The 25,542-nt window shown below is 41.9% G+C and overlaps 1 protein-coding gene across 3 annotated transcripts in view; it reads left to right on the forward strand.

Annotated features, from left to right (window-relative positions):
* LOC139381546 (adenosine kinase-like) overlaps positions 1–25,542 on the forward strand; it is a 285,897-nt gene that overhangs the window by 239,407 nt on the left and 20,948 nt on the right. For all 3 annotated transcript variants that reach the window (XM_071125174.1, XM_071125172.1, XM_071125173.1), the window contains exons 8-9: positions 7,569–7,607; positions 18,607–18,721. In XM_071125174.1, the coding sequence (XP_070981275.1) occupies positions 7,569–7,607; positions 18,607–18,721 (154 nt within the window). The remainder of the gene's footprint in view (positions 1–7,568; positions 7,608–18,606; positions 18,722–25,542) is intronic.

The raw sequence follows: 25,542 nt of genomic DNA on the forward strand, positions 1-25,542 counted from the left end.
AGTAGCAGCGGTGTAAAAGAGGGGGACGGGGCAATGCAAATAGTCTGAGTAAAAATGTATCATAGATTTCTTGTGTAATCTTAAATCAATTCCGACTATTTTGAGCAATGGCTAAAATGGACAAACAAAAAGTAGTACTTCTGCTTTTTTTTCTAGTTTTACAAGCCAATGTCTTTTAAGGGAGTATGCGAGCACACTCGTTTTGTTCTCCTAGTCGACTTCGGCTAGCCGCCAGCCGAACTTAAGCTTGGTGACGCCTTAAGGAGAACCTCTGGTCCCTCATCAACTTGCCACATCACTCAGCTGGAATCCTTAATTGGAGAACTGCCACGTCTGTTTGAGATAAAACAACAAATAGGTTAATCTAAACAACAACAAATAGGTTACTGTAAACAACAACAAAAAATGTTTTTTATATTGAACAAGCCATTGTTGAGGAGGCGCTTGTATAAGTAAGCATTTTACATTATCTGTTGTATCCTGTGCATGTGACAAATACACTTTGATTTGATTTTCCCGCTGACAACATTGCACGTGCGACAGAACAGCTAAATATGTACTGGCTTTTCTTTTTTTCACGCCTCTGTTTGTTTCATCAACAAAACAATGACAAAGGCCCTGGGGGAGAACAGTGGCGCTGTTTCCCCTCATGCTGATTCAATCTTTAAAGAGGAGAAAAGAGACTTGGATAATCAAATGAAGTGAACACTTCATTACATCTTTAAACTAATGAGACACTTTGTTGAAGACATTAATCTTGTCCAGATGTGTCTCAAAGGATGTATAGAATATGGTTGCAAAATTCAGGAAACTTTCCACAAATTTGGGGGAATTTCTGGGGATTTTTTTTTTTTTTTTTTTTTGATTTTCTGGAATTTTACAACCCCTAAGCACTTACCATTTTAGTGACAACCGTAAAGAAACATTAAGCCCTCATATCGTTCTAACATTGTATCAGTCATAAACTTTTAGTGATTCAACCCGTTGGCAACCTTTTTATAATGCATAATGAATTAATTTGTGTTTTCTATCGTCCAATAGTGTATTATACTGTAGGTCTGAAGGTTCTTTATTACACAAGGGCTATACATGCATTCAATTGAATTCAATACAACTTTATTTGCATGCATATATAATGTAGTCAAACATTAGTTGTATTGTGTGGTTTAGCTGTAAGCATTCATAACAGCTTGCAGCTCCATCTATCCTAAGAACCCTTATAAATGCATAAATGCCTATAATACATCACACGCAGGTGGCTCATAGAAATTGTTACCACCATTATATTAATTTTCTATGCTGCCAACCAAATGCCACTTACACAGAAGAGTGTTTCCACTGTAGCTAACTGGGTGACTGAAGACTATAGCCAACCAACAGGAATGGTATTCAGCCTTCATTCATGTGCCTTTTTAAAAGGCTTTGTCTGCGTCCCAAATGTTTCTAAATTTGTGTTCAAAATATTAAGAACACGATCCTAATGTTGAGTTGCACCCCCTCCCTTTTTGCCCTCAGAACACCTCTACAAGGTGTTGAAAGCATTCCACAGGGAAGCTGGCCCATGTTGACTCCAATGATTTCCACAGTTGTCAAGTTGGCTGGATGTCCTTTGTGTGGTGGACCATTTTTGATACACACAGGAAACTGTCGAGTGTGAAAAACCCAGCAGTGTTGCAGTTCTTGACATAAACCGGTGCGCCTAGCACCTACTACCATACCCTGTTCAAAGGCACTATTTTGTCTTGTCTATTCACCCTCTGAATGGCAAACATACTCAATCCATGTCTCAAGGCTTCTTTAACCTGTCTCCTCCCCTTGATGTACACTGATTGAAGTGGATTTAACATCAATAAGGGATCATAGCTTTCACCTGGATTCACCTTGGTCAGTCTATGTCATGGAAAGAGTGTTCTTAATGTTTTGTACACTCTCAGGTTTTTGGTCAAAAACTGTAAAATCACCATGAATTCAGCTAAAAATGTATTTAATTTTGGAAATATTTGGGGTATATTATTTTGGGGTTTAGTCCAAAAATTATTAGAATTATGTTCCGGCCCCCCGACCATCCGCTCCGACAAAAATCGGATCGTGGCTGAATATAGTTGCCTGCCCCGGACATAGGGAATAGGTTGCCATTTGGGACACAGCCTTTGTAAAGGAGCATCAAATGAAGTATCCTTGTTTTCACGCATTAAGATGCCCATGAAGTGTGATGGTTGCTGCTCATCTGTGATTTAATGTTTCTGAAGTCAATATCTATTAGTTAATAAATTAACGAATGAATGAATGTGAGTGGCTGGTGCCCACTAGCTACATTAAAAGAGACACTCACCTCATTTGAAAAGAGCTTGAGTGGCTATTTGAATGGGTGAGGGTGGGTGGTTGTGTGCGTGCAAATGCATGTACAGTATGTGTGCACTGTAAAAAATTCTATAATAATTATTATTATTAAGTAACTGGTTCCATAACCTTTTAACTCAACCTTTCGGTCAAAGTGTTATGTGAACATAATATTTTTAGTTTGCCCAAACTTGGCTCCAACTTGAGAACTTAGGCAAATATTCAGTCAACTTAAAATGTTTGTCCAACTTTTGTTCATTTATCTAGAAATTATTATTATAAATACTTCACAAAAAAAGGCTGTGGAAGTAGTTGCACACACGTTGCTTTTGACATACAATGTTTTCAATTCACATATTTGACAAACATTGACATACATGATTACATTGTGCTATGGGTGGGTGTTGTTATCGTGACCAGTGAGCTGAGGTAAGGCGGCGCTTTACCTAGCATAGAATATAGATGACCTGGAGCCAGTGGGTCTGGCGACGAATATGTAGCAAGGGCCAGCCGACTAGAGCATACAGGTCGCAGTGGTGGGTGGTATAAGGGCCTTTGGTAACAAAACGGATGGCACTGTGCTAGACTGCATCCAGATTGCTGAGTAGAGTATTGGAAGTTATTTTTTAGATGACATCGCCGAAGTCGAGGATTGGTAGGTTAGTCAGTTTTACTAAGGTAAGTTTGGCGGCGTGAGTGAAGGAGGCTTTGTTGTGAAATAGAAAGCCGATTCTAGATTTGATTTTGGATTGGAGATGTTTGATATGAGTCTGGAAGGAGAGTTTACAGTCTAGCCAGACACCTAGGTATTTGTAGTTGTTCACATATTCTAGGTCAGAAAAGACAGAAGGAGTGTTGTATGGCATTGAAGCTCGTTTGGAGGTTAGTTAACACAGTGTCCAAAGAAGGGCCAGATGTATACAGAATGGTGTCGTCTGCGTAGATGTGGATCAGGGAATCACCCCCAGCAAGAGCGACATCGTTGACATATACAGAGAAAAGAGTTGTCCCGAGAATTGAATCCTGTGGTACCCCCATAGAGACTGCCAGAGGTCCGGACAACAGGCCCTCCGATTTGACACACTGAACTCTATCAGAGAAGTAGGTAGTAAACCAGGAAAGGCAATCATTTGAGAAACCAAGGCTGTCGAGTCTGCCGATAAGAATGTGGTGATTGACAGAGTCGAAAGCCTTGGCCAGGTCGATGAATACGGCTGCACAGTAATTTCTCTTATCGATGGAGGTTATGATATTGTTTAGGACCTTGAGCGTGCCTGAGGTGCACCCATGACCAGCTCTGACTCCAGATTGCATAGCGGAGAAGGTACGGTGGGATTCAAAATGGTCGGTAATCTGTTTGTTTGGCTTTCGAAGACCTTAGAAAGACAGGGTAGGATAGATATACAGTGGGGTGAACAAGTATTTGATACACTGCCGATTTTGCAGGTTTTCCTACTTACAAAGCATGTAGAGGTCTGTAATATTTATCATAGGTACAATTCAACTGTGAGAGACGGAATCTAAAACAAAAATCCAGAAAATCACATTGTATGATTTTAAGTAATTCATTTGCATTTTATTGCATGACATAAGTACTTGATCACCTACCAACCAGTAAGAATTCCAGCTCTCACAGACCTGTTAGTTTTTCTTTAAGAAGCCCTCCTGTACTCCACTCATTACCTGTATTAACTGCACCTGTTTGAACTCGTTACCTGTATAAAAGACACCTGTCCACACACTCAATCAAACAGACTCCAACCTCACACAAATTATCAAGGAAACCACCAGGTACAACCCTAAATCCGTAAACATGGGCACCGTCATAGATATTATCCTGACCAACTTGCCCTCCAAATACACCTTTGCTGTTTTCAATCAGGATCTCGGCGATTACTGCCTCATTGTCTGCATCCGCTATGGGTCCACGGTGAAACGACCACCACTCATCACTGTCAAACGCTCCCTAAAACACTTCAGCGAGCAGGCCTTTCTAATCGACCTGGCCCGGGTATCCTGGAAGGATATTGACCTCATCCCGTCAGTCGAGGATGCCTCATTCGTGTGAGTTTAAGAGCATCTGTTTGGGTGTTAAGCATATCCCAGTTTAGGTCACCTAACAGAACAAACTCTGAAGATAGATGGGGGGAAATCAATTCACATATGGTGTCCAGGGCACAGCTGGGAGCTGAGGGGGGTCTATAACAGGTGGCAAAAGTGAGAGACTTATTTCTGGAGAGATTCATTTTAAAAATTAGAAGCTCGAACTGTTTGGGCATAAACCTGGAAAGTATGACAAAACTTTGCAAGCTATCTCTGCAGTAGATTGCAACTCCACCCCCTTCGGCAGTTCTATCTTGACGGAAAATGTTGTAGTTGGGTATGGAAATCTCTGAATTTTTGGTGGCCTTCCTAAGCCAGGATTCAGACAGGGCAAGGACATCAAGGTTGGTGGAGTGTGCTAAAGCAGTGAGTAAAACAAACTTAGGGAGGAAGCTTCTGATGTTAACATGCATAAAACCAAGGCTTTTTTTATTAAAGAAGTCAACAAATGAGAGTGCCTGGGGACACGCAAGGCCTGGGTTAACTTCCACATCACCCGAGGAACAGAGGAGGAGTAGGATGAGGGTACGGCTAAAGCCTATCAAAACTGGTCGTCTAGTGCGTTGGGGACAGAGAATTAAAGGAGCAGATTTCTGGGCATGGTAGAATAGATTCAGGGCATAATATGCAGACAGGGGTATGGTGGGGTGTGGGTACAGTGGAGGTAAGCCCAGAGTGATGATAAGAGAGGTGGTTATACTGGGTGACGTCACCGCATGTGTGGGAGGTGGTACAAAGGAGGTATCTGAGACATGTAGAGTGGGACGAGGGGCTCCGCAGTAAACTAAAACAATGACAACTATCCTAAACAACATTATACAAGGCATATTTACATTTGAGAGAGACATAAAGCAAGGCATAAAGCAATCACAGGTGTTGATTGGGAGAGCTTTCAAAGACAACAACCGGTAAGACAACAACAGGTAAAATGGCGATGAATGGGCAGAGAGGGTCGGTTAACTACACACAGAGCTGAGTTTGGGGCTCGGGCCGACAGATAAACAAAAGTAAACAAAGTGGAGTACCGTGATAAATGAACAGTCCAGCAGGCATCAGCTATGTAGCCAAGTGATCATAGGGTCCAGTGAACATCAATAGATGGAACAGGGAAGCCGCGGGTAGTCGTTGCTATGCTAGCACGCGGGAGACACAGAGTTTAAAGTTAGCAGGCGGTGTAAGTAGAAGCATCTGCTCCGACGTCCAGCGAAGGCCGGTTGAGAGCACAGCGGATGGAATTACGTCTCCGGACCAGTCGTGGTGGTACGTCGGGGCGCCGTGTCGACAAAGGGACCGGGCCAGATGGTGGAAGAGGTATTGTAGTTGTAGTAATTTTGTTTGCTAGCCGGGAGATGTGCCTGGCTCAGAGCGATCTTTGGGGCTTGGTCACTCGGTGGGAGCTAGCTAGCTGTGATGATCAGGAGTAATGGTCCACGGCTGGAATCCGGTGTTGTAGTGGAGAAAAATAGTCCGAGGCTGGCAGGTATTATGCAGGCTAAAAAACGGCTGGTGCCTGTACAGAGGGTAAAGGCCAATAGCAGTGGCTTACAATGACTAAATAGCTATTAGCTAATTAGCTGGTTAGCTCCTGATGGCTATCTTCTGATGGAGGTTTTGGTTATAAGGTCTAATAGCGGATCCGTGTCACATTGATTGAAGCGGGTTACCAGAAGGTATATTTAATTTAAAAATGGAAAAGTGATTGACAAATAAATTGAAATATATACAAAAAAGATAAAAATACAAAAAGTAAACGAGAGGACGACAAACCACATCTGCACTGCTACGCCATCTTGGGGAAAATAAAAAAAAAAAAATGAATTGAATGAACATATGAGACAAGTTGAGCAAACACATTATATAAGTTGACTGACGCTTTTTCAAGTTAATGCTAAGTTTGGGTCAACTTAACATTTTAAGTTCAGATAGCACTTTAATTGAACAGTTCAGAAACTAAAAAAGACGGTGTAACCAATTACTTAATAATAATTAGTTGAAACTACATTTCTTTAACTGTGTGTGTGTGTGTTATTAGATGAAGTGACATCCAGTATCTCTGTCCCAGTAATGGGTGATCAGAGACAGAGAGGCATGCCTGTTCCCCCCTGGGCCCCATAACCCTATTGTTTCATGTCTTCTCTCCTCCCTTTTCTCTTGTCACACACCACACACACTCCTTCATCTCCTCCCTCTCTTCTGTGTGTAAGACCAGGTCGTCAACCCGTGTCTCCCCAAGGTCACAACCCCAGCCCCCTTTCCATATAATCGGGTCATTTAGCATCATAGCATCGACTTATTGCTTTGTCTAAGGGTCAAAAGTGAATTGAGCGAATGCACTTTTCACTCGTGATTTGTGTCCATGTTATTGCATCTCATCGTGCAACAGCTAGCCCACAGAAGCCTCTGCCCATTGACTAAACAGAGCAAATAATGTCACCTGACTGCTAGCCACCACCAAAAGTCAAGTACACTATAAATCATGCCGTTCGTGGTCACTATTATTGAATTCCAGTGGTGTAAACTGGGAAACCCACATATCTATCCATATCTATCCTCTGTGTTACAGTAGTTTCATGGCTAAACTGAAATTATGTTGATTGTATCCCAAGTGGCACGATATTTCCTATATAGTGCACTACTTTTGACCCTATGGGCCCTGGTCAAAAGCAGTGCAATATAAAGAGAATAGGGTACCATTTGAGATGCAGACGTTGTCTGTCTTCTTCTCAAAGCTGTTGCTGTAAAATGAGCCAAAGTGGGGCATTGGGATTAAATGGGTTTATGCCGTCCCCTATGAGTACAGTATTAATTCAGGGAGCAAAGTAGCACAGCAGCAGAATGGACTCAAGTTACTCCTTCAATCTCAAGTGTCAGGTCATCACACGTGTTTAGTCTGTCAGTGACTGAAGGAAGTGAGAGGTCTTGTACTGTATGCCTGGAGTGGGTATGTCCCAAATGGCATCCTATGTAGTGCACTACTTTTGTCCAGACCCCTGTTGGCCCTGGTCAAAAGTAGTGCACTACATAGGGGATAGGGGGTCATTTGGGATGTGTTCACCATGACTTCCGTTACAGCATTGTGACTCTGTAATTAACTGTTAATTTGTGTTCTTTATTTTCTATTTCAGGAGGCGGCCACTTTTGCCAAAGAGCAAGGTTTCGAGGAGGTGAGTTACCGCCGAATGCACACCACTAAACAGATCCTAAAGGTTTATTTTAGCTGATAATTTAGTTCTTTTTTGGACAGTGATTGATGTGCTATTATACTCTCCAGGCCTTGCAGCAGTTGCTATGGAAACCTGGTAGTCGTCATGGTTTCTTTGTTCAGCCATCTCTCTCTTTCTCTCTCTCTCTGTCTCTGTGTGTGTGTGTGTGTGTGTGTGTGTGTGTGTGTGTGTGTGTGTGTGTGTGTTTGTGTCTCTCTGTGTCTGTGTGTTATGACGCACTCCGCTAGGTCTGCACCCAACATCGCCTACAGATGTTATGTATTGAATTTTGAAAAGCCTCTTGGGAAGCTGAGAAGTTGGGCATGGTTTCAAGCCTTCTCTCTCTCTCTCTCTCTCTCTCTCTCTCTCTCTCTCTCTCTCTCTCTCTCTTTCTCTCTCGCTCTGCCTCTCTCTTTCTTGCGAGCACACTGCCTCTCTTTTTCTCTCGCTCTGCTTCTCTACCTCCCTGTTCTCCCACTCGCTCTATCTCTTTCTGAATCTCTCTCTGCCGCTCTCTCTCTCCATCTCTCATTTCAATTAAATTTGATAAATGCTTTATTGGCATGAATGGCTGGTTGCCACTGTTGCCAAAGCAATGTATATGAAGTATTACATAAATTAACAATATGCTTGAGGAACAACAGTATATGACAACAAAAACAAGAATACATTGAGAATAATAATACACACATAATACAAAACATCTAACTGGGGGATTTAATTTATACAGGGTCTTTCTAAATGCAAAATATGCTCTCTCTGTATTTCTGCCTCTTTCTCCGGCTGCCTCTCTCTCTTTGGGGGCTGACAGGTTGCCTGGTTAAAAAGCTTCTCTCATTAGTATCATTACTCCTAGGGATGATATGTCTCCCCTCTCCCTGCTACAGTATAATATAGCACTAACACAAAATTGTACAGCGCACACAGTATCCTTTTAATAACCAAATTACTGCCACCTGTGGTTTTAGATTATGTAAATTAAAATGACATAAAATATGTTTTAAGTGGGGCTGCGCATTAAATGACAAATACATGTTTAGCTTTGCCTGCCTCTTTGCTGCCTTTTCAAAAAATCCTATATCCTGCTTTGCTTTTTAAATATCAATTAAAAAAGACAAACATGTGAAATCTACTTTAGATGTTTTTAAGTGTTTTTTCTCTTTTAAAGGTAGAGCTCTCCCTTGAATATAGTTCTTCTATGTATGAATAATTTTCATCCAGAATCACTTACGGTGTGATCAACGTGACTGGAATGGGAATGGATTCCTGATGGCCCTGACAGTTTCCACAGAGGAGGGAGGGAGGGGGGGAGGGAGGGAGGGAGGGAAGCTCACATCACAGAAAGTAAATATAAAGGGCAAAGCGTCAACTCTCCCAGTACTAACCAATTCTCTGACATTTTCTGTGTCAACTTGATTTGCCAGAACACTGCAAAATTGCAACTGATGAATATGATTTTTCAGAGAACAACGCTAGTATGGTACTTACAGTATTTCTAGATGGTTTCGCGGTTAAATTCGTTTTTTCTGCTTAGACTTATCTTGTTGTCATGTCACGTTTGTAAAAATGTGGTTTGTGCAGCTAGGTGCTCCAAAAATATGTTAATTCACAAGATTGGCAAAGGGAAGGCAAAGGAGGATGTGCATTGATATTTCTGCTTCCTGCTTTTTGTTTTCATAATAACCAGACTAAATAATCTGCTTGTCAGAAATATACATTGTAGCCATGCCAATTACTATTTAATATTTATTCATTAAATGACTAGGTTATGTTTCTCTCTCTTCAAAAAGCCATCAGCACACCTGAAAACACACTTAGCAGTCGTTCTGATTGTCATCTGTTTCCTTTAAATGGCCAGAGATGAGATGAGGTATCTGTAGACCAGCAATAATGAAATCTTTCCTAGGCACTCGGTGCATCCCAAATAGCACCCTATTCGCTATAAAGTGCACTACTGGTCAAAAGTAGTGCACTACATAGGGAATAGGGTGCCATTTAGGATGAAACCCCTGCTTCACAAACAACCTCTCTCTATTGAGGAAGATAAATTTTTCAGCGGCTTTGATACAGACGCAGGAATGTAACATCCTGATAAAGCTGTTATGCTCTTATGTGTTTTTTTAAAAAACTACTTCATAGAAATGTGCCTCAGATCATCATAACCCACTAAAGTGCAGATGCTTTTGATTTGGATCCGATCAATTATTGCACAATTAATCATTCACACGTTTGCATTTGTCAGCAGTACAGTAATCCAAATTGACGATGCAAAATGTCTCCTTAACATTTTCTAAATGCACTCATGTTGAATTGAATATGATCTGTTTTCCATATTGTGTTGTTGCCATAGGAAGTTGTTGCCAGGTAAGTCGGCTACACAAACAGGTGTAGTAACATATTGTGTTCATTGTGTGTGTGTTTTGCCTTCCTCAACTACCTTAATAGTTACCCTATTATAGGGGTAGGGACCCCTAAACCCCTGTTTTCCTAAACAGACTTAAACTTTTTTTATAAACCTCTCATAACCTTAAAGGGTTACATACCCAGGCCGTGTGTTACTCCCGTGGAGATTTTTGCATTTGGTGTCTGGAGTCATTGGAGTGGCTGGCTTGTGGTTCAGTTGAGTTAGTCACAGTGACAAATTGCTTCTTTGCTGTTGCCTGTTAACAGCCTCTGTATTAACCTCTCCATTAGCACTTACTTGGAGTGTTACTCCCATTTTTCCTCTGCCCAATGTCTCGGCGAACCTCTTTAGACTGATTAACAGAGCTTTGGGAAGCATTTAGAGGTGCTAAAGCTCATCGGCTGGAGTGAGGAAGGGAGGCAGTATAGCTGGCTGGTGGTATTGGATAAGAGCCGTATCACTCTGATTACTTCCTGCTTGGCTTTATTTGGTTGCTCTAAACGTTCCTCATTGTAGGAAAACACTATACTGCTAGAATTGCCTGAGAAGAGTCTTATTGTTGTATAAATTCTACTAATAATATGATAATAAAATACTTAACAATTATAATGTAATATGGTCATTTAGTAGACGTTTTGAATCCAAGGCGACTTACAGAACTGTCAACATTGAGAGTAGATGTAGCCATGTGAGAATCAAACCCACAATCCACCATTCTCTACAAACCCAACCCACTGAGCCACTGGAACCCAATGATAAAACAGCAGCGTCGTTCATGGTCCACCCTACTGTGAGCTACTGATAGAGACATTCCACCTGCTCATAGTACATCATGATAAGTTAATAGTAAAGCAGCCATGACAGGGGTGGGTTTTTATCACTGTGATGATCAAAGGGAGGCTCACTGGAGAGTTGTGTTAGTCTCCAGGCTCCGAGATATCCAGTCTGTGCACATGCTATCGAGAAATGTGCTGCATCCCAAATGGCATCCTATTCCCCATAGGGCTCTGGTCAAAAGTAGTGTACTATGTAGGGAATAGAGTGTCATTTGGACGCAAACAGGGCATGCTTCAGGAGGAGAATAATATATGACTACATGTATAACACCACCTAGCCGTGTCCCCTTTATTCATTCACGTAGCTTTGTCTAACAACAACAAATCTTCAGCCACACTTTAGGCTATCCTATATCCTAGTTTCATCGTCCTATATAGAATTGTTGATTACTGCATCTGATAATGGATGCAGTTCAGCCCTATATACTTAGTTTTTTCACATTTCTACATGACAAAACAATTAGCGTTTTTAACCCAGTAATATTGATATTTTTATCTCTTTTAATTATCACTTGATCCCCTCAGTCCAGCCGAGATAGGAAACACTGACCTCTCTCAATCACTTTTGTGAACCCTCATTGACTGAAATGGCCCCTTAGCAGGCAATAATCAAATGAAATTTGTCACATGCCTCGTAAACAACAGGAAACAAAACATAATCACTACAAGATGGTGCCGATAGAGATGGCAGCTTCGCTTCTATTCCTTAGGAAACTGCAGTATTTTGTCTTTTATGTATTATTTATTACATTGTTAGCCCAGAAAACATTGTGTTTTTACCTACAACCGGGAAGAACTATTGGATATCAGAGAGACTTCAACTTGCCAGCACAACCAGCAGTACAACCAGGAATACGACTTCCCAAAGCGGATCATCTGTCTGCGCCTCCCAGGGCATTTAAACTGATTCCAGAGGCCAAAACAACACCGCAAGAGGAGAGGGTGCTGGAGCGGTCTTCTAGTGAGGCTTCGAATGCGCACCCACTGCTCCCGAGTATATTACTCGCTAATGTCCAGTCCCTAGTTAACAAAGTCGACGAAATCTGGGCAAGAGTTGCTTTCCAAAGAGAAATCCGGGATTGTAACATACAATGTTTTACGGAAACATGGCTAGCTGGGGACATGCTGTCGGAGTCTATACAGCCAAAGGGATTTTCAGTGCATCACGTTGACTGGAATAAACATCCCTCCGGTAAGAAGAAGGGCGGGGGGGGGGGGTATGTTTCATGATTAACGACTCGTGGTGTAATTGTATCAACATACAGGAACTCAAGTCCTTTTGTTCAGCTGACCTAGAATTCCTCACAATCAAATACCGACCGTATTAAGAGAACTCTCCTCGGTTATCGTCACAGCCGGCCATATCCCCCTCAAGCGGATACCAAGACTGCCATCAAGGAACTTCACTGGACTTTCAAACTGGAAACCATATATCCTGAGGCATTTATTGTAGCTGCCGATTTTAACAAAGCTAATTTGAGTACAACGCTACCTAAATTCTATCAGAATATCGATTGCTGTACATGAGCGAGTAACACGCTCAAGCATTTATACCATTTATACTCTAACTTCCGCAATGCATACAAGGCCCTCCTGCCCTCCTTTTGGCAAATCTGACCATGACTCCATCTTCTTGCTCCACTCCTATAGGCAGACACTAAAACAAGAAGCGCCCGTGCTTAGGTCTATCCAATGCTGGTCTGACCAATCGGATTCTACGCTTCAAGATTGCATCGATCACGTAGACGGAGATACAGTGCCTTGCGAAAGTATTCGGCCCCCTTGAACTTTGCGACCTATTGCCACATTTCAGGCTTCAAAAGATATAAAACTGTATTTTTTTGTGAAGAATCAACAACAAGTGGGACACAATCATGAAGTGGAACGACATTTATTGGATATTTCAAACTTTTTTAACAAATCAAAAACTGAAAAATTGGGTGTGCAAAATTATTCAGCCCCCTTAAGTTAATACTTTGTAGCGCCACCTTTTGCTGCGATTACTGCTGTAAGTCGCTTGGGGTATGTCTCTATCAGTTTTGCACATCGAGAGACTGAAATGTTTTCCCATTCCTGCTTGCAAAACAGCTCGAGCTCAGTGAGGTTGGATGGAGAGCATTTGTGAACAGCAGTTTTCAGTCCTTTCCACAGATTCTCGATTGGATTCAGGTCTGGACTTTGACTTGGCCATTCTAACACCTGGATATGTTTATTTTTGAACCATTCCATTGTAGATTTTGCTTTATGTTTTGGATCATTGTCTTGTTGGAAGACAAATCTCCGTCCCAGTCTCAGGTCTTTTGCAGACTCCATCAGGTTTTCTTCCAGAATGGTCCTGTATTTGGCTCCATCCATCTTCCCATCAATTTTAACCATCTTCCCTGTCCCTGCTGAAGAAAAGCAGGCCCAAACCATGATGCTGCCACCACCATGTTTGACAGTGGGGATGGTGTGTTCAGGGTGATGAGCTGTGTTGCTTTTACGCCAAACATAACGTTTTGCATTGTTGCCAAAAAGTTCAATTTTGGTTTCATCTGACCAGAGCACCTTCTTCCACATGTTTGGTGTGTCTCCCAGGTGGCTTGTGGCAAACTTTAAACAACACTTTTTATGGATATCTTTAAGAAATGGCTTTCTTCTTGCCACTCTTCCATTAAGGCCAGATTTGTGCAATATACGACTGATTGTTGTCCTATGGACAGAGTCTCCCACCTCAGCTGTAGATCTCTGCAGTTCATCCAGAGTGATCATGGGCCTCTTGGCTGCATCTCTGATCAGTCTTCTCCTTGTATGAGCTGAAAGTTTAGAGGGACGGCCAGGTCTTGGTAGATTTGCAGGGGTCTGATACTCCTTCCATTTCAATATTATCGCTTGCACAGTGCTCCTTGGGATGTTTAAAGCTTGGGAAATCTTTTTGTATCCAAATCCGGCTTTAAACTTCTTCACAACAGTATCTCGGACCTGCCTGGTGTGTTCCTTGTTCTTCATGATGCTCTCTGCGCTTTTAACGGACCTCTGAGACTATCACAGTGCAGGTGCATTTATACGGAGACTTGATTACACACAGGTGGATTGTATTTATCATCATTAGTCATTTAGGTCAACATTGGATCATTCAGAGATCCTCACTGAACTTCTGGAGAGAGTTTGCTGCACTGAAAGTAAAGGGGCTGAATAATTTTGCACGCCCATTTTTTCAGTTTTTGATTTGTTAAAAAAGTTTGAAATATCCAATAAATGTCGTTCCACTTCATGATTGTGTCCCACTTGTTGTTGATTCACAAAAAAATACAGTTTTATATCTTTATGTTTGAAGCCTGAAATGTGGCAAAAGGTCGCAAAGTTCAAGGGGGCCGAATACTTTCGCAAGGCACTGTATGTTCCTGGTAGCCTCAGATAATAGCATTGATGTATATGCTGACTCGGTGAGCCAGTTTATAATGAAGTCTATAGGAGATGTTGTACCCACTGTTACTATTAAAACCTTCCCTAACCAGAAACCCTGGATTGATGGCAGCATTCACTCAAAGCTGAAAGCAAGTACCACTGCATTTAATCTTGGCAAGGTGACTGGAAATATGACCAAATACAAGCAGTGTAGTTATTCCCTGCGTAAGGCAATCAAACAAGCAAAGTGTCAGAATAGAGACAAAGTGGAGTCGCAATTCAGCGGCTCAAACACGAGACGTACAGTTGAAGTCGGAAGTTTACATACACTTAGGTTGGAGTCATTAAAACTGTTTTTTCAACCACTCCACAAATTTCATGTTAACAAACTATCGTTTTGGCAAGTCGGTTAGGACATCTACTTTGTGCATGACAAGTAATTTTTCCAACAATTGTTTACAGACAGATTATTTCACTTATAATTTAATGTATCACAATTCCAGTGGTTCAGAAGTTTACATACACAAAGTTGACTGTGCCTTTAAACAGCTTGGAAAATTCCAGAAAATATGTCATGTCTTCAGAAGCTTCTGATAGACTAATTGACATAATTTGAGTCAAATGGATGTGTACCCGTGGATGTATTTCAAGGCCTACCTTCAAACTCAATGCCTCTTTGCTTGACATCATGAGAAAATGTACAATTTACAAACGCCTGAATGTACCACGTTCATCTGTACAAACAATAGTGCGCAAGTATAAACACCATGAGACCACGCAGACCTCATACTGCTCAGGAAGGAGACGCATTCTGTCTCTTAAAGATTAACGTATTTTGGTGTGAAAAGTGCAAATCAATCCCAGAACAACAGCAAAGGACCTTGTGAAGATGCTTGGAGGAAACAGGTACAAAATGGAAAAACTCCCTAGAAAGGCCAAAACCTAGGAAGAAACCTAGAGAGGAACCAGGCTATGAGGGGTGGCCAGTCCTCTTCTGGCTGTGCCGGGTGGAGATTATAACAGAACATGGCCAAGATGTTCAAATGTTCATAAATGACCAGCATGGTCAAATAATAGGTCTGGGACAGGTAGCACGTCCGGTGAACAGGTCAAGATTCCATAGCTGCAGGCAGAACAGTTGAAACTGGAGCAGCAGCACGGACAGGTGGACTGGGGACAGCAAGGAGTCATCATGCCAGGTTGACAGGCATGGTCCTCCAAGAGAGAGAAAGAAAGAGAGAATTAGAGAGAGCATACTTAAATTCACACAGGACATCGGATAAGACAGGAGAAATTCTCCAGATTTAACAAACTGACCCTAGCCCCCCGACACATAAACTACTGCAGCATACTGGATACTGGAGGTTGAGACAGGAGGGGTCAGGAGACACTGTGGCCCCATCCAATGATACCCCCGGACAGGGCCAAACAGGAAGGATATAACCCCACCCACTTTGCCAAAGCATAGCCCCCACACCACTAGAGGGATAGCTTCAACCACCAACTTACCATCCTGAGACAAAGCCAACGAGTATAGCCCACAAAGATCTCCGCCACGGCACAACCCAAGGGGGGGCGCCAACCCAGACAGGAAGATGACATCAGTGACTCAACCCACTCAAGTACGCACCCCTCCTAGGGACGGCATGAAAGAGCACCAGTAAGCCAGTGACTCAGCCCCTGTAATAGGGTTAGAGGCAGAGAATCCCAGAGAATGTATGTAAACTTCTGACCCACCGGGATTGTGATGGTGATGAAAGAAATAAAAGCTGAAATAAATTACTCTCTCTACTATTATTCTGAAATACAGTTCTACAGTGGTCCCTGCAACGTATGCTCAAACCGGTGTGATTAGAACGTCCAGTTTCGATTGACGCAACAATCAGCATTTGAGCTGGCCATACTGTTTTTTCACAAACATTTTGAACAAACACAGTCCTAACAAAGTTATGTCCAGACTGTGACCAGTTTATTTTTGGATGCAATGTTCAGACATTAGCTAAAGCATAACACAAACATCCAAATCTGAAAATGTAGGCTACATTTGTCCTAACGCTAACTGAGGAAAGATTGACGTAACACAAGCAGTCTCCTATTTTTATAACTCTCGAGCGACAGAAACTACAATATGAATTAGCTAATAGCAATTACTATTTATAACTAATCACATCACGGGTGAGGTCACAATTTATCAAAATAATTGAGTAAAACACTTTCTAGAAATCGAAAATAATCGATGGGTAGTTTGTGCCCGCCGCCATGTTTGTTTTTTTCACAACAACCAAAGATAATAACAGGAGACGAGATGAGTTTGGTCTGTTTATACTATGCATGTTGAAGGGGGTGTGTCGTCTATGATCATTCACTTCCCTTCATTCACTCCCGGAAGTTTACCCGAAAGATGAGTGAACCATTCATTCACCTCATTATAACATCTTTGGTCTGACAGAATGCATTGTATAATGTCACCCAGAATGCATTGTATAATGTCAACAAACATGGTGCCTCACATAGCTGGCAAATAGCTTAGCATTAGCTTATTATAATCAGTACAACATTCAACAAATTATTTTACACACATCATAGGTGTCCATTACAATATATGCAATAATCGGAATGCATTATTTGTAACCAGTACTTGAAAACGTGAATAAAACTGTAAATACATTATGTTATATACATATATATGCGCCTACAGTAGAAACGACAACACGATATAAAGAAAATAAGGAACTTACTTTGATAGGAATGCACACACGTCTAAAGTTATTATTTGTAAGGAAAACAACAAGGAAGGCAATGAGAGTGCCAGCAAGAAAATGTTCCATTTCATGCAAGACTGGGCAAATACTTGGTCTGCGCAAACATTGGTGAAGTGCTCGGGCTCTTCTCGAAGAGAGAAGTTTGTCCGGCTCATTAAAGCCTCAAACATAAATTATCACTGAAATGGGCCACTTTTATGTGAATTAATGAGGAGAAAGAACACACCTCAATTTAAACTGTTGTTAGAAAATATAACTTGTTAGAAAATTATTTTAAATTCACATGTTGAAACATATCCTAAATGTAATTAGCAGGCAGCGAGCATAAAACAACTCACGCTAGGGCAACCATTTGGAACTCACGTATGAAAAGGTTAAACAAACAAAAATATATTTTACATTTGAGATTCTTCAAAGTAGCCCCCCTTTGCCTTGATGACAGCTTTGTACACTCTTGGCATTCTCTCAAGCAGAGGTCAGTTTCATCATAGCGCTTGATGGTTTTTGCAACTGACCTTCATGTCTAAAATGTATTTTTATTTATTTAACTGAGAAAGTCAGTTTAGAACACATTCTTATTTACAATGACCGCCTACCCCAGCCAAACCCTAACCTGGACGACGCTGGGCCAATTGTGCACCGCCCTATGGGATGCCCAATCACGGCCAGTTGTGATACAGCCTGGAATCTAACCAGGATCTGTGGGGACGCCTCTCGCACTGAGATGCAGTGCCTTAGACCGCTGTGCCACTCGGGAGCCCTAATGTTGTACTGTCGTTTCTCTTTGCTTATGGCAACTGTTCTTGCCATAATATGGACTTGGTATTTTACCAAATAGGGCTATCTTCTGTATTCCACCCCTACCTTGTAACAACACAACTGATTGGCTCAAATGCATTAAGAAGGAAAGAAATTCCACAAATTAACTAAGGCACACCTGTTAATTGAAATGCATTCCAGGTGACTACCTCATGAAGCTGGTTGAGATAATGCCAAGAGTGTGTAAAGCTGTCATCAAGGCAAAGGGTGGCTCCTTTGAATAATCTCAAATATAAAATATTTTTGATTTGTTTAACACTTTTTTGGTTACTACATGATTCCATATGTGTTTTTACAATAGTGAAAATAAAGAAAAACCCTTGAATGAGTAGGTGTGTCCAAACTTTTGACTGGTACTGTACATATTACCTCAATTACCTTGACTAACCTGTACTCCCGCACATTGACTCAGTACCGGTGCCCCTTTATATTGCCTCGTTACTGTTATTTAATTGTTGCTCCTTTATTTTTTTAACTTTTGTTTATTTAGTAAATATTTCTTAACTGCATTGTTGGTTAAGGGCTTGTAAGTAAGTATTTCACGGTAAGGTAAGTATTTCACGGTACATCTGTTGTACTCGACGCATGTGACAGTTTGATTTGAAAATGGCACAATTGGTCAGGAGCCCGTAACACGGACGCTATTCCCTGCAGCGCCATAATGGACACCACAGTCAGGCCGTGTGGTGTATTCATTTGGTTAATGTGGCAGGTTCTTGCTATTTCAACCCAATCATATAATTTCTCCACAGACGGATGACATTGCAGAGATTGCCAGGAGGGCCCAGAGCCTGCCGAAGGTCAACAAGAAGAGACAACGAGTGGTGGTCTTCACTCAGGGCAAGGACGATACTGTGGCCACTATCGGTAGGCAAACAGCTTTTCCTAAAATAAATGTAGGTACTTAAAGCCAACAGGTATAATGCGTTATTAGGCAGTTATGACACAGTGTAAGACATGTCATGAGCATGTATGACCCCTTTATAATGCCTAATCAGTTATAATCATCTCATAATAATCCTATCTAATTCTTTTTTTTTTCGCGCTCCATTCGCTGCATTATTGTAGAGAATTTATAGCCTCGTACGACCATCGTGATCTTGTGTGCTTGAATGGTCCATGTAAGGCATGCCTTGACTCAGGCCTTGACTCAAACCACATCTCGCACAATTTCTGAGTATTGCCTTAAATACATGTTGATAGATGACTGCTGTTCACTGAAACAATGCCATGGGAGTCGCTTCAGGGCAACAATATTTACTTTTATGTTAAGCTTGACAATGAATATTGAACGTTACATTTTCTGAGAAAAGGATTTGTATGTCCCAAATGGCACCATACTCCTGATATAGTGCACTATATCAGGAATATGGTGCCATTTGGGACTCACAATTTGTGATAAGCTCTTCTGACAATCATAGTTTAAGAGCGGTTGAAGGAGAGCATGGAACAGGCATTGATTTGGGAAGTAGAATTTTATTTCGTGTTTTTGGGCAGATTCCAGAACAGTCCTTAGTAGGGCTGGGAATTGCCAGGGACCTCACGATACAATATGATCACGATACTTGGGTGCCAATACTATATGTATTGCGTTTCTACACTCGGTGGCCAGTTCATTAGGTACACCACCCTGTTCATGATAATGGTTCACACCAACAGACAGTGTGGCTGTGGCTTGTTACATAAAGCAGGCATTTGGTGACATTCAGTTACTGTTCAATTTAAAGTTAGAATGGGCTAAACAAGTGACCTAAGCGACTTTGAGCAAAGGTATTATCGTCGGTGCCAGGCGCGCCGGTTCTAGTGTCTCAGAAACGTCCGGCCTCCTGGGATTTTCACGCACGACAGTGTCTAAGGTTTACCAAAAATGGTGCGACAAATGAAAAACATCAAGTCAGTGGCAGTCCTGTGGGTGAAAACAGCTCGTAGGTGAGAGGTCGAAGGAGAATGGCAAGAATCATGCAAGCGAACATCAGGGCCACAAACAGGCCCTATCCTGCCTGGTGTCAACGGTACAGGCTGGTGTCTGTGGTGTAAGGTTGTGGGGAAGGTTTCCCTGGCACACGTTAGGTCCCTTAATACCAATTCAGCAATGTTTCCATGCCCCAAAGAATTCAGGATGTTATGGAGGCAAAGAGGGGTCTGACCTGGTACTAGATGGGTGTACCCGATTTATTACGAATGTAAATGTATTACAATTCAATGTTCCAAACATATTGCTCACTATGTCTGCTGTAGCACAACAGAGAGACATACAGTGGGGCAAAAAAGTATTTAGTCAGCCACCAATTGTGCAAGTTCTCCCACTTAAAAATATGAGAGAGGCCTGTAATTTTCATCATAGATGTATGTATGACAGACAAAATAAGAAATCCAGAAAATCACATTGTAGGATTTTTTATGAATTTATTTGCAAATTATGGTGGAAAATAAGTATTTGGTCACCTACAAACAAGCAAGATTTCTGGCTCTCACAGACCTGTAACTTCTTCTTTAAGAGGCTCCTCTGTCCTCCACTCGTTACCTGTATTAATGGCACCTGTTTGAACTTGTTATCAGTATAAAAGACACCTGTCCACAACCTCAAATAGTCACACTCCAAACTCCACTATGGCCAAGACCAAAGAGCTGTCAAAGGACACCAGAAACAAAATTGTAGACCTGCACCAGGCTGGGAAGACTGAATCTGCAATAGGTAAGCAGCTTGGTTTGAAGAAATCAACTGTGGGAGCAATTATTAGGAAATGGAAGACATACAAGACCACTGATAATCTCCCTTGATCTGGGGCTCCACGCAAGATCTCACCCCGTGGGGTCAAAATGATCACAAGAACGGTGAGCAAAAATCCCAGAACCACACGGGGGGACCTAGTGAATGACCTGCAGAGAGCTGGGACCAAAGTAACAAAGCCTACCATCAGTAACACACTACGCTGCCAGGGACTCAAATTTTGCAGTGCCAGATGTGTCCCCCTGCCTAAGCAAGTACATGTCCAGGCCCCTCTGTAGTTTGCTAGAGAGCATTTGGATGATCCAGAAGAAGATTGGGAGAATGTCATATGGTCAGATGAAACCAAAATATAACTTTTTGGTAAAAACTCAACTCGTCGTGTTTGGAGGACAAAGAATGCTGAGTTGCATCCAAATAACACCATACCTACTGTGAAGCATGGGGGTGGAAACATCATGCTTTGGGGCTGTTTTCTGCAAAGGGACCAGGACGACTGATCCGTGTAAAGGAAAGAATGAATGGGGCCATGTATCGTGAGATTTTGAGTGAAAACCTCCTTCCATCAGCAAGGGCATTGAAGATGAAACGTGGCTGGGTCTTTCAGCATGACAATGATCCCAAACACACCGCCCGGGCAACGAAGGAGTTGCTTCGTAAGAAGCATTTCAAGGTTCTTGAGTGGCCTAGCCAGTCTCCAGATCTCAACCCCATAGAAAATCTTTGGAAGGAGTTGAAAGTCCGTGTTGCCCAGCAACAGCCCCAAAACATCACTGCTCTAGAGGAGATCTGCATGGAGGAATGGGCCAAAATACCAGCAACAGTGTGTGAAAACCTTGTGAAGACTTAAAGAAAACATTTGACCTCTGTCATTGCCAACAAGCGTATATAACAAAGTATTGAGATAAACTTTTGTTATTGACCAAATACTTATTTTCAACCATAATTTGCAAATAAATTCATTAAAAATCCTACAATGTGATTACCTGGATTTTTTTTCTCATTTTATCTGTCATAGTTGAAGTGTACCTATGATGAAAATTACAGGCCTCTCTCATCTTTTTAAGTGGGAGAACTTGCACAATTGGTGGCTGACTAAATACTTTTTTGCCCCACTGTAATAAAAATTAGTTTTGATCAGTCATGGAAATAAAAGTGCTGAAAACATGTTGGCTCACCATTTAAAAAGAAGATTGTGGCCAAGCTGTAGGAGGAGAAATACCAAAGTTTTGGTGATGGTTCAGCCGACAAGTGCTAGCTAACATTAAGTACCTGGCAAAAACGTTTTAACAAAATTAATACTTGCAGTCATAGAATCTATATAATATTGTAAAAAATAATATTGCAATACTCTACTTAGTGATTTAAAAGTGTTAATTCTTTTTCACACCTCTTTCCTTTTTTCGCCATTAGGCTACAGTAGAGTAAAACTGCTATCCTGGCATATTTGTTAGCTGTGTTAGGGAACATTAAAAGGATGGTGTCTCCTCCCGAGTGGCACAGGGGTCTAAAACACTGCATTGCAGTGTTGAGACGTCAATAGAGTCTGGGGTTCGATCCCAGACTGTGTCACAGTTGGCTGTGACCGTAAGTCCCATAGAGTGGTGCACAATTGGCCCAGTGTTGTCCAAGTTAGGGGAGGTTTTGGCCAATGGGGCTTTCCTTGGCTCATGGTGCTCTAGCGACTCATTGTGGGGGCCGGGCGCCTGCAAGCTGACTACAGTCGTCAGTTGAATGGTGTTTCCTCTGACATATTGATGTGGCTGGCTTCTGGGTTAAGCGAGCATGTGTTAAGAAGCAGCGAGGCTTGGTGGGTCATGTTTCGGAGGACCCTTCGCCTCTCCTGAGCCCGTTGGGGAGTTGCAGCGATGAGAAAAAAATTGCTATTGGATATCAAGAAATTGGGGAGTAGGGGGGTAACATTTTATTTTATTTTTACGATGGTGTCATCGTATCAGAGCAGGGCTTGGAGTTGCAATCTTGCCTGGGGTAAAGCTATGTGGAGAGAGATGATGGTTTCTGGTTACAGCTGGGAGCCTTTGCCTTTGTTGGGAGCCACGGGGTGTCTTTCCTTGTTGCCCTTGAAGTTCAGACTACTGAGACGACGTGCACAGAGACATACAGTACCAGTCAAATATTTGGACACACATACTCATTCAAGGGTTTTTCTTTATTTTTTTTCTACATTGTAGAATAATAGTGACGACATCAAAACTATGAAATAACATATATGGAATCATGTAGTAACCAAAAAGTTGTTAAACAAATCAAAATATGTTTTATATTTTAGATTATTTTCGATTCTGTTGACAGCTTTGCACACTCTTGGCATTCTCTCAACCAGCTTCACCTGGAATACTTTTCCAACAGTCTTGAAGGAGTTCCCACATATATTGAGCACTTATTGGCTGCTTTTCCTTCACTCTGTGGCCCAACTCAGCCCAAACCATCTCAATTGGGTTGAAGTCAGTTGATTGTGGAGGCCAGGTAATCTGATGCATCACTCTCCTTCTTGGTCAAATAGCCCTTACACAGCCTGGAGGTGTGTTGGGTCATTGTCCTATTGAAAAACAAATGCTAGTCCCACTTAGGGTTGCACATTTTGGGGACTATTCAGAGGTGGAATTTTTCAGTGGGAATTAACGGAAATATATTCAAATTAATATTAATATCATTTAAATGTAGTAGTTCTTTTGCATTGGATATATTTCCCATATCATATGGAGAAAGAAACATAAACCTTTTACCTTTTATTTAACCTTTATTTAACTAGTGTCACACCCTGACCTTAGAGAGCCTTTTAATGTATAATTTTGGTTTGGCCAGGGTGTGATTTGGGGTGGGCATTCTATGGTTTGTTTTTCTATGATTTTGTATTTCTATATTATGGTTCTCAATCAGCAACAGCTGTCTATCGTTGTCTCTGATTGGGAACCATACTTAGGTAGCCCTTTTCCCTCCTTTCTTTGTGGGAGGTTGCATTTGTTTGTAGCACTATAGCCCTTAAGCTTCACAGTCGTTTTTGTATGGTTTATTGTTTTTGTCGGCGTCTTACGAAATAAAGGAATATGTACGCTCAGCACGCTGCGCTGTGGTCCTCCTCATTCAACGATCGTGACAACTAGGCAAGTCAGTTAAGAACAAATTCTTATTTACAATGACGGCCTACCAAAAGGCAAACGGCCTACTGCGGGGACGGGGGCCTGGGATAAAAAAAACAATGTAAAAAAGACAATATAAATATAGGACAAAACACACATCACGACAAGAGAGACAACACAACACTACATAAAGAGAGACCTAAGACAACAACATAGCAAGGCAGCAACACATGACAACACAGCATGGTAGCAACACAACATAACAACAACATGGTAGCAACACAACATGGTACAAACATTATTGGGCACAGACAATAGCACAAAGGGCAAGAAGGTGTCCATGATAGAGTCTTTGACTGAAGAGATAAAACTGTCCAGTTTGAGTGTTTGTTGCAGCTCGTTCCAGTCGCTAGAGACACCAATACTCCTTAGCCTGCCCACAAGAATGGAATGGTATACTGTATCAAAAGCTTTGGCCAAGCACAATTTTACTTAGAATCAAGGGCAATGGTGACATTATTGAGGACCATTAAGGTTGCAGTGACCCATCCATTTCCTGAGCTGAACCAGGTTGCATACTTGAGAGAATACTATAGACATCAAGAAAGCTAGTCAGTTGATTATTGACAAGTTTTTCCAACACTTTTGATAAACAGGGCAAAATAGAAATAGGCCTATAACAGTTAGGATCAGCTTGATCTCCCCTTTAAATAAAGGACAAACCGTGGATGCCTTCTAAGCAATGGGAACCTCCCTAGAAAGGAGAGACAGGTTAAAAAGGTTGGAGATTGGCTTGACTATGATAGGCGCAGCAAACTTAAAGAAGAAAGGGTCTAAACCATCTGACCCAGATAGTTTTTTGGGGTCATGTTTAAGGAGCTCCTTTAGCACCTCGGACTCAGTGACTGCCTGCAGGGAGAAACTTTGTAGCGGGGCAGGGGAAAAGGAGGGAGCAGCATCGGGATAGTCTCATTAGAAGGGGTGGGAGTTGAGGAAATGGTAGACGGGTAAGGAGGCATGGCTGAGTCAAATAGGAATCCTGACTTAATGAAGTGGTGATTAAAGAGCTCATCGATGTGCTTCTTGTCAGTAACAACCACATCATCAATATTAAGGGGCATGGGCAGCTGTGGGGAGGAGGGTTTATTTTCCAGGTCTTTACCTGTTTTCCAGAACTTCTTGGGGTTAAACCGACAGAGAAAGAACTGCTCCTTTACGTAACTAACTTTGGCCTCCCGGATAGCCTGAGTGCACTTCTTTGTCAGCCTGAGTATGCATATGCCGAGCCTTTCGCCAAATGCCATTCTTCTGTCTTCGACAGAAGGGTTCAAGCTGATTCTATACCATTTTACAGAGACCAGTTCATGAAGGAAGGCTTGCTCATTAAAGTTGTTTAGCAAACGTCTATGGCAAATCAGGACAGGTCATGTCACTGAGCAGCCATTACGAACACAGGCTGTAAAACAGTGATCACTAAGGTCATTACAGAAAATGCCAGACTGATACCTATCAGGATTATTTGTGAGGATAACATCGAGGAGAGTAGCCTTTTCTGGGTGTTTGGAGTCATACCTTGTGGGATTGGTAATAATCTGAGAAAGATTTAGGGAGTCCCATTGCTTTAGGACTTGGTAGGTGGTTTAAGCATGTCCCAGTTTAGGTCGCCAAGCAGGACAAATTCAGACTTAGTGTAAGGGGACAGGAGAGAGCTTAGGGCAGGTAGGGCACAGGTCGGTGCTGATGAAGGACGATAGCACCCATCAACAGTCAGTCAAGAGCTATTTGAAAGTTTAATGCTTAAAAGCAGCAAATTAAATTGTTTGGGGACAGACTTGGTGGAGACAACCGAGCACTGAAGG

Source organism: Oncorhynchus clarkii, chromosome 23, assembly GCF_045791955.1.
Source record: "Oncorhynchus clarkii lewisi isolate Uvic-CL-2024 chromosome 23, UVic_Ocla_1.0, whole genome shotgun sequence".
Lineage (NCBI taxonomy): Eukaryota > Metazoa > Chordata > Actinopteri > Salmoniformes > Salmonidae > Oncorhynchus > Oncorhynchus clarkii.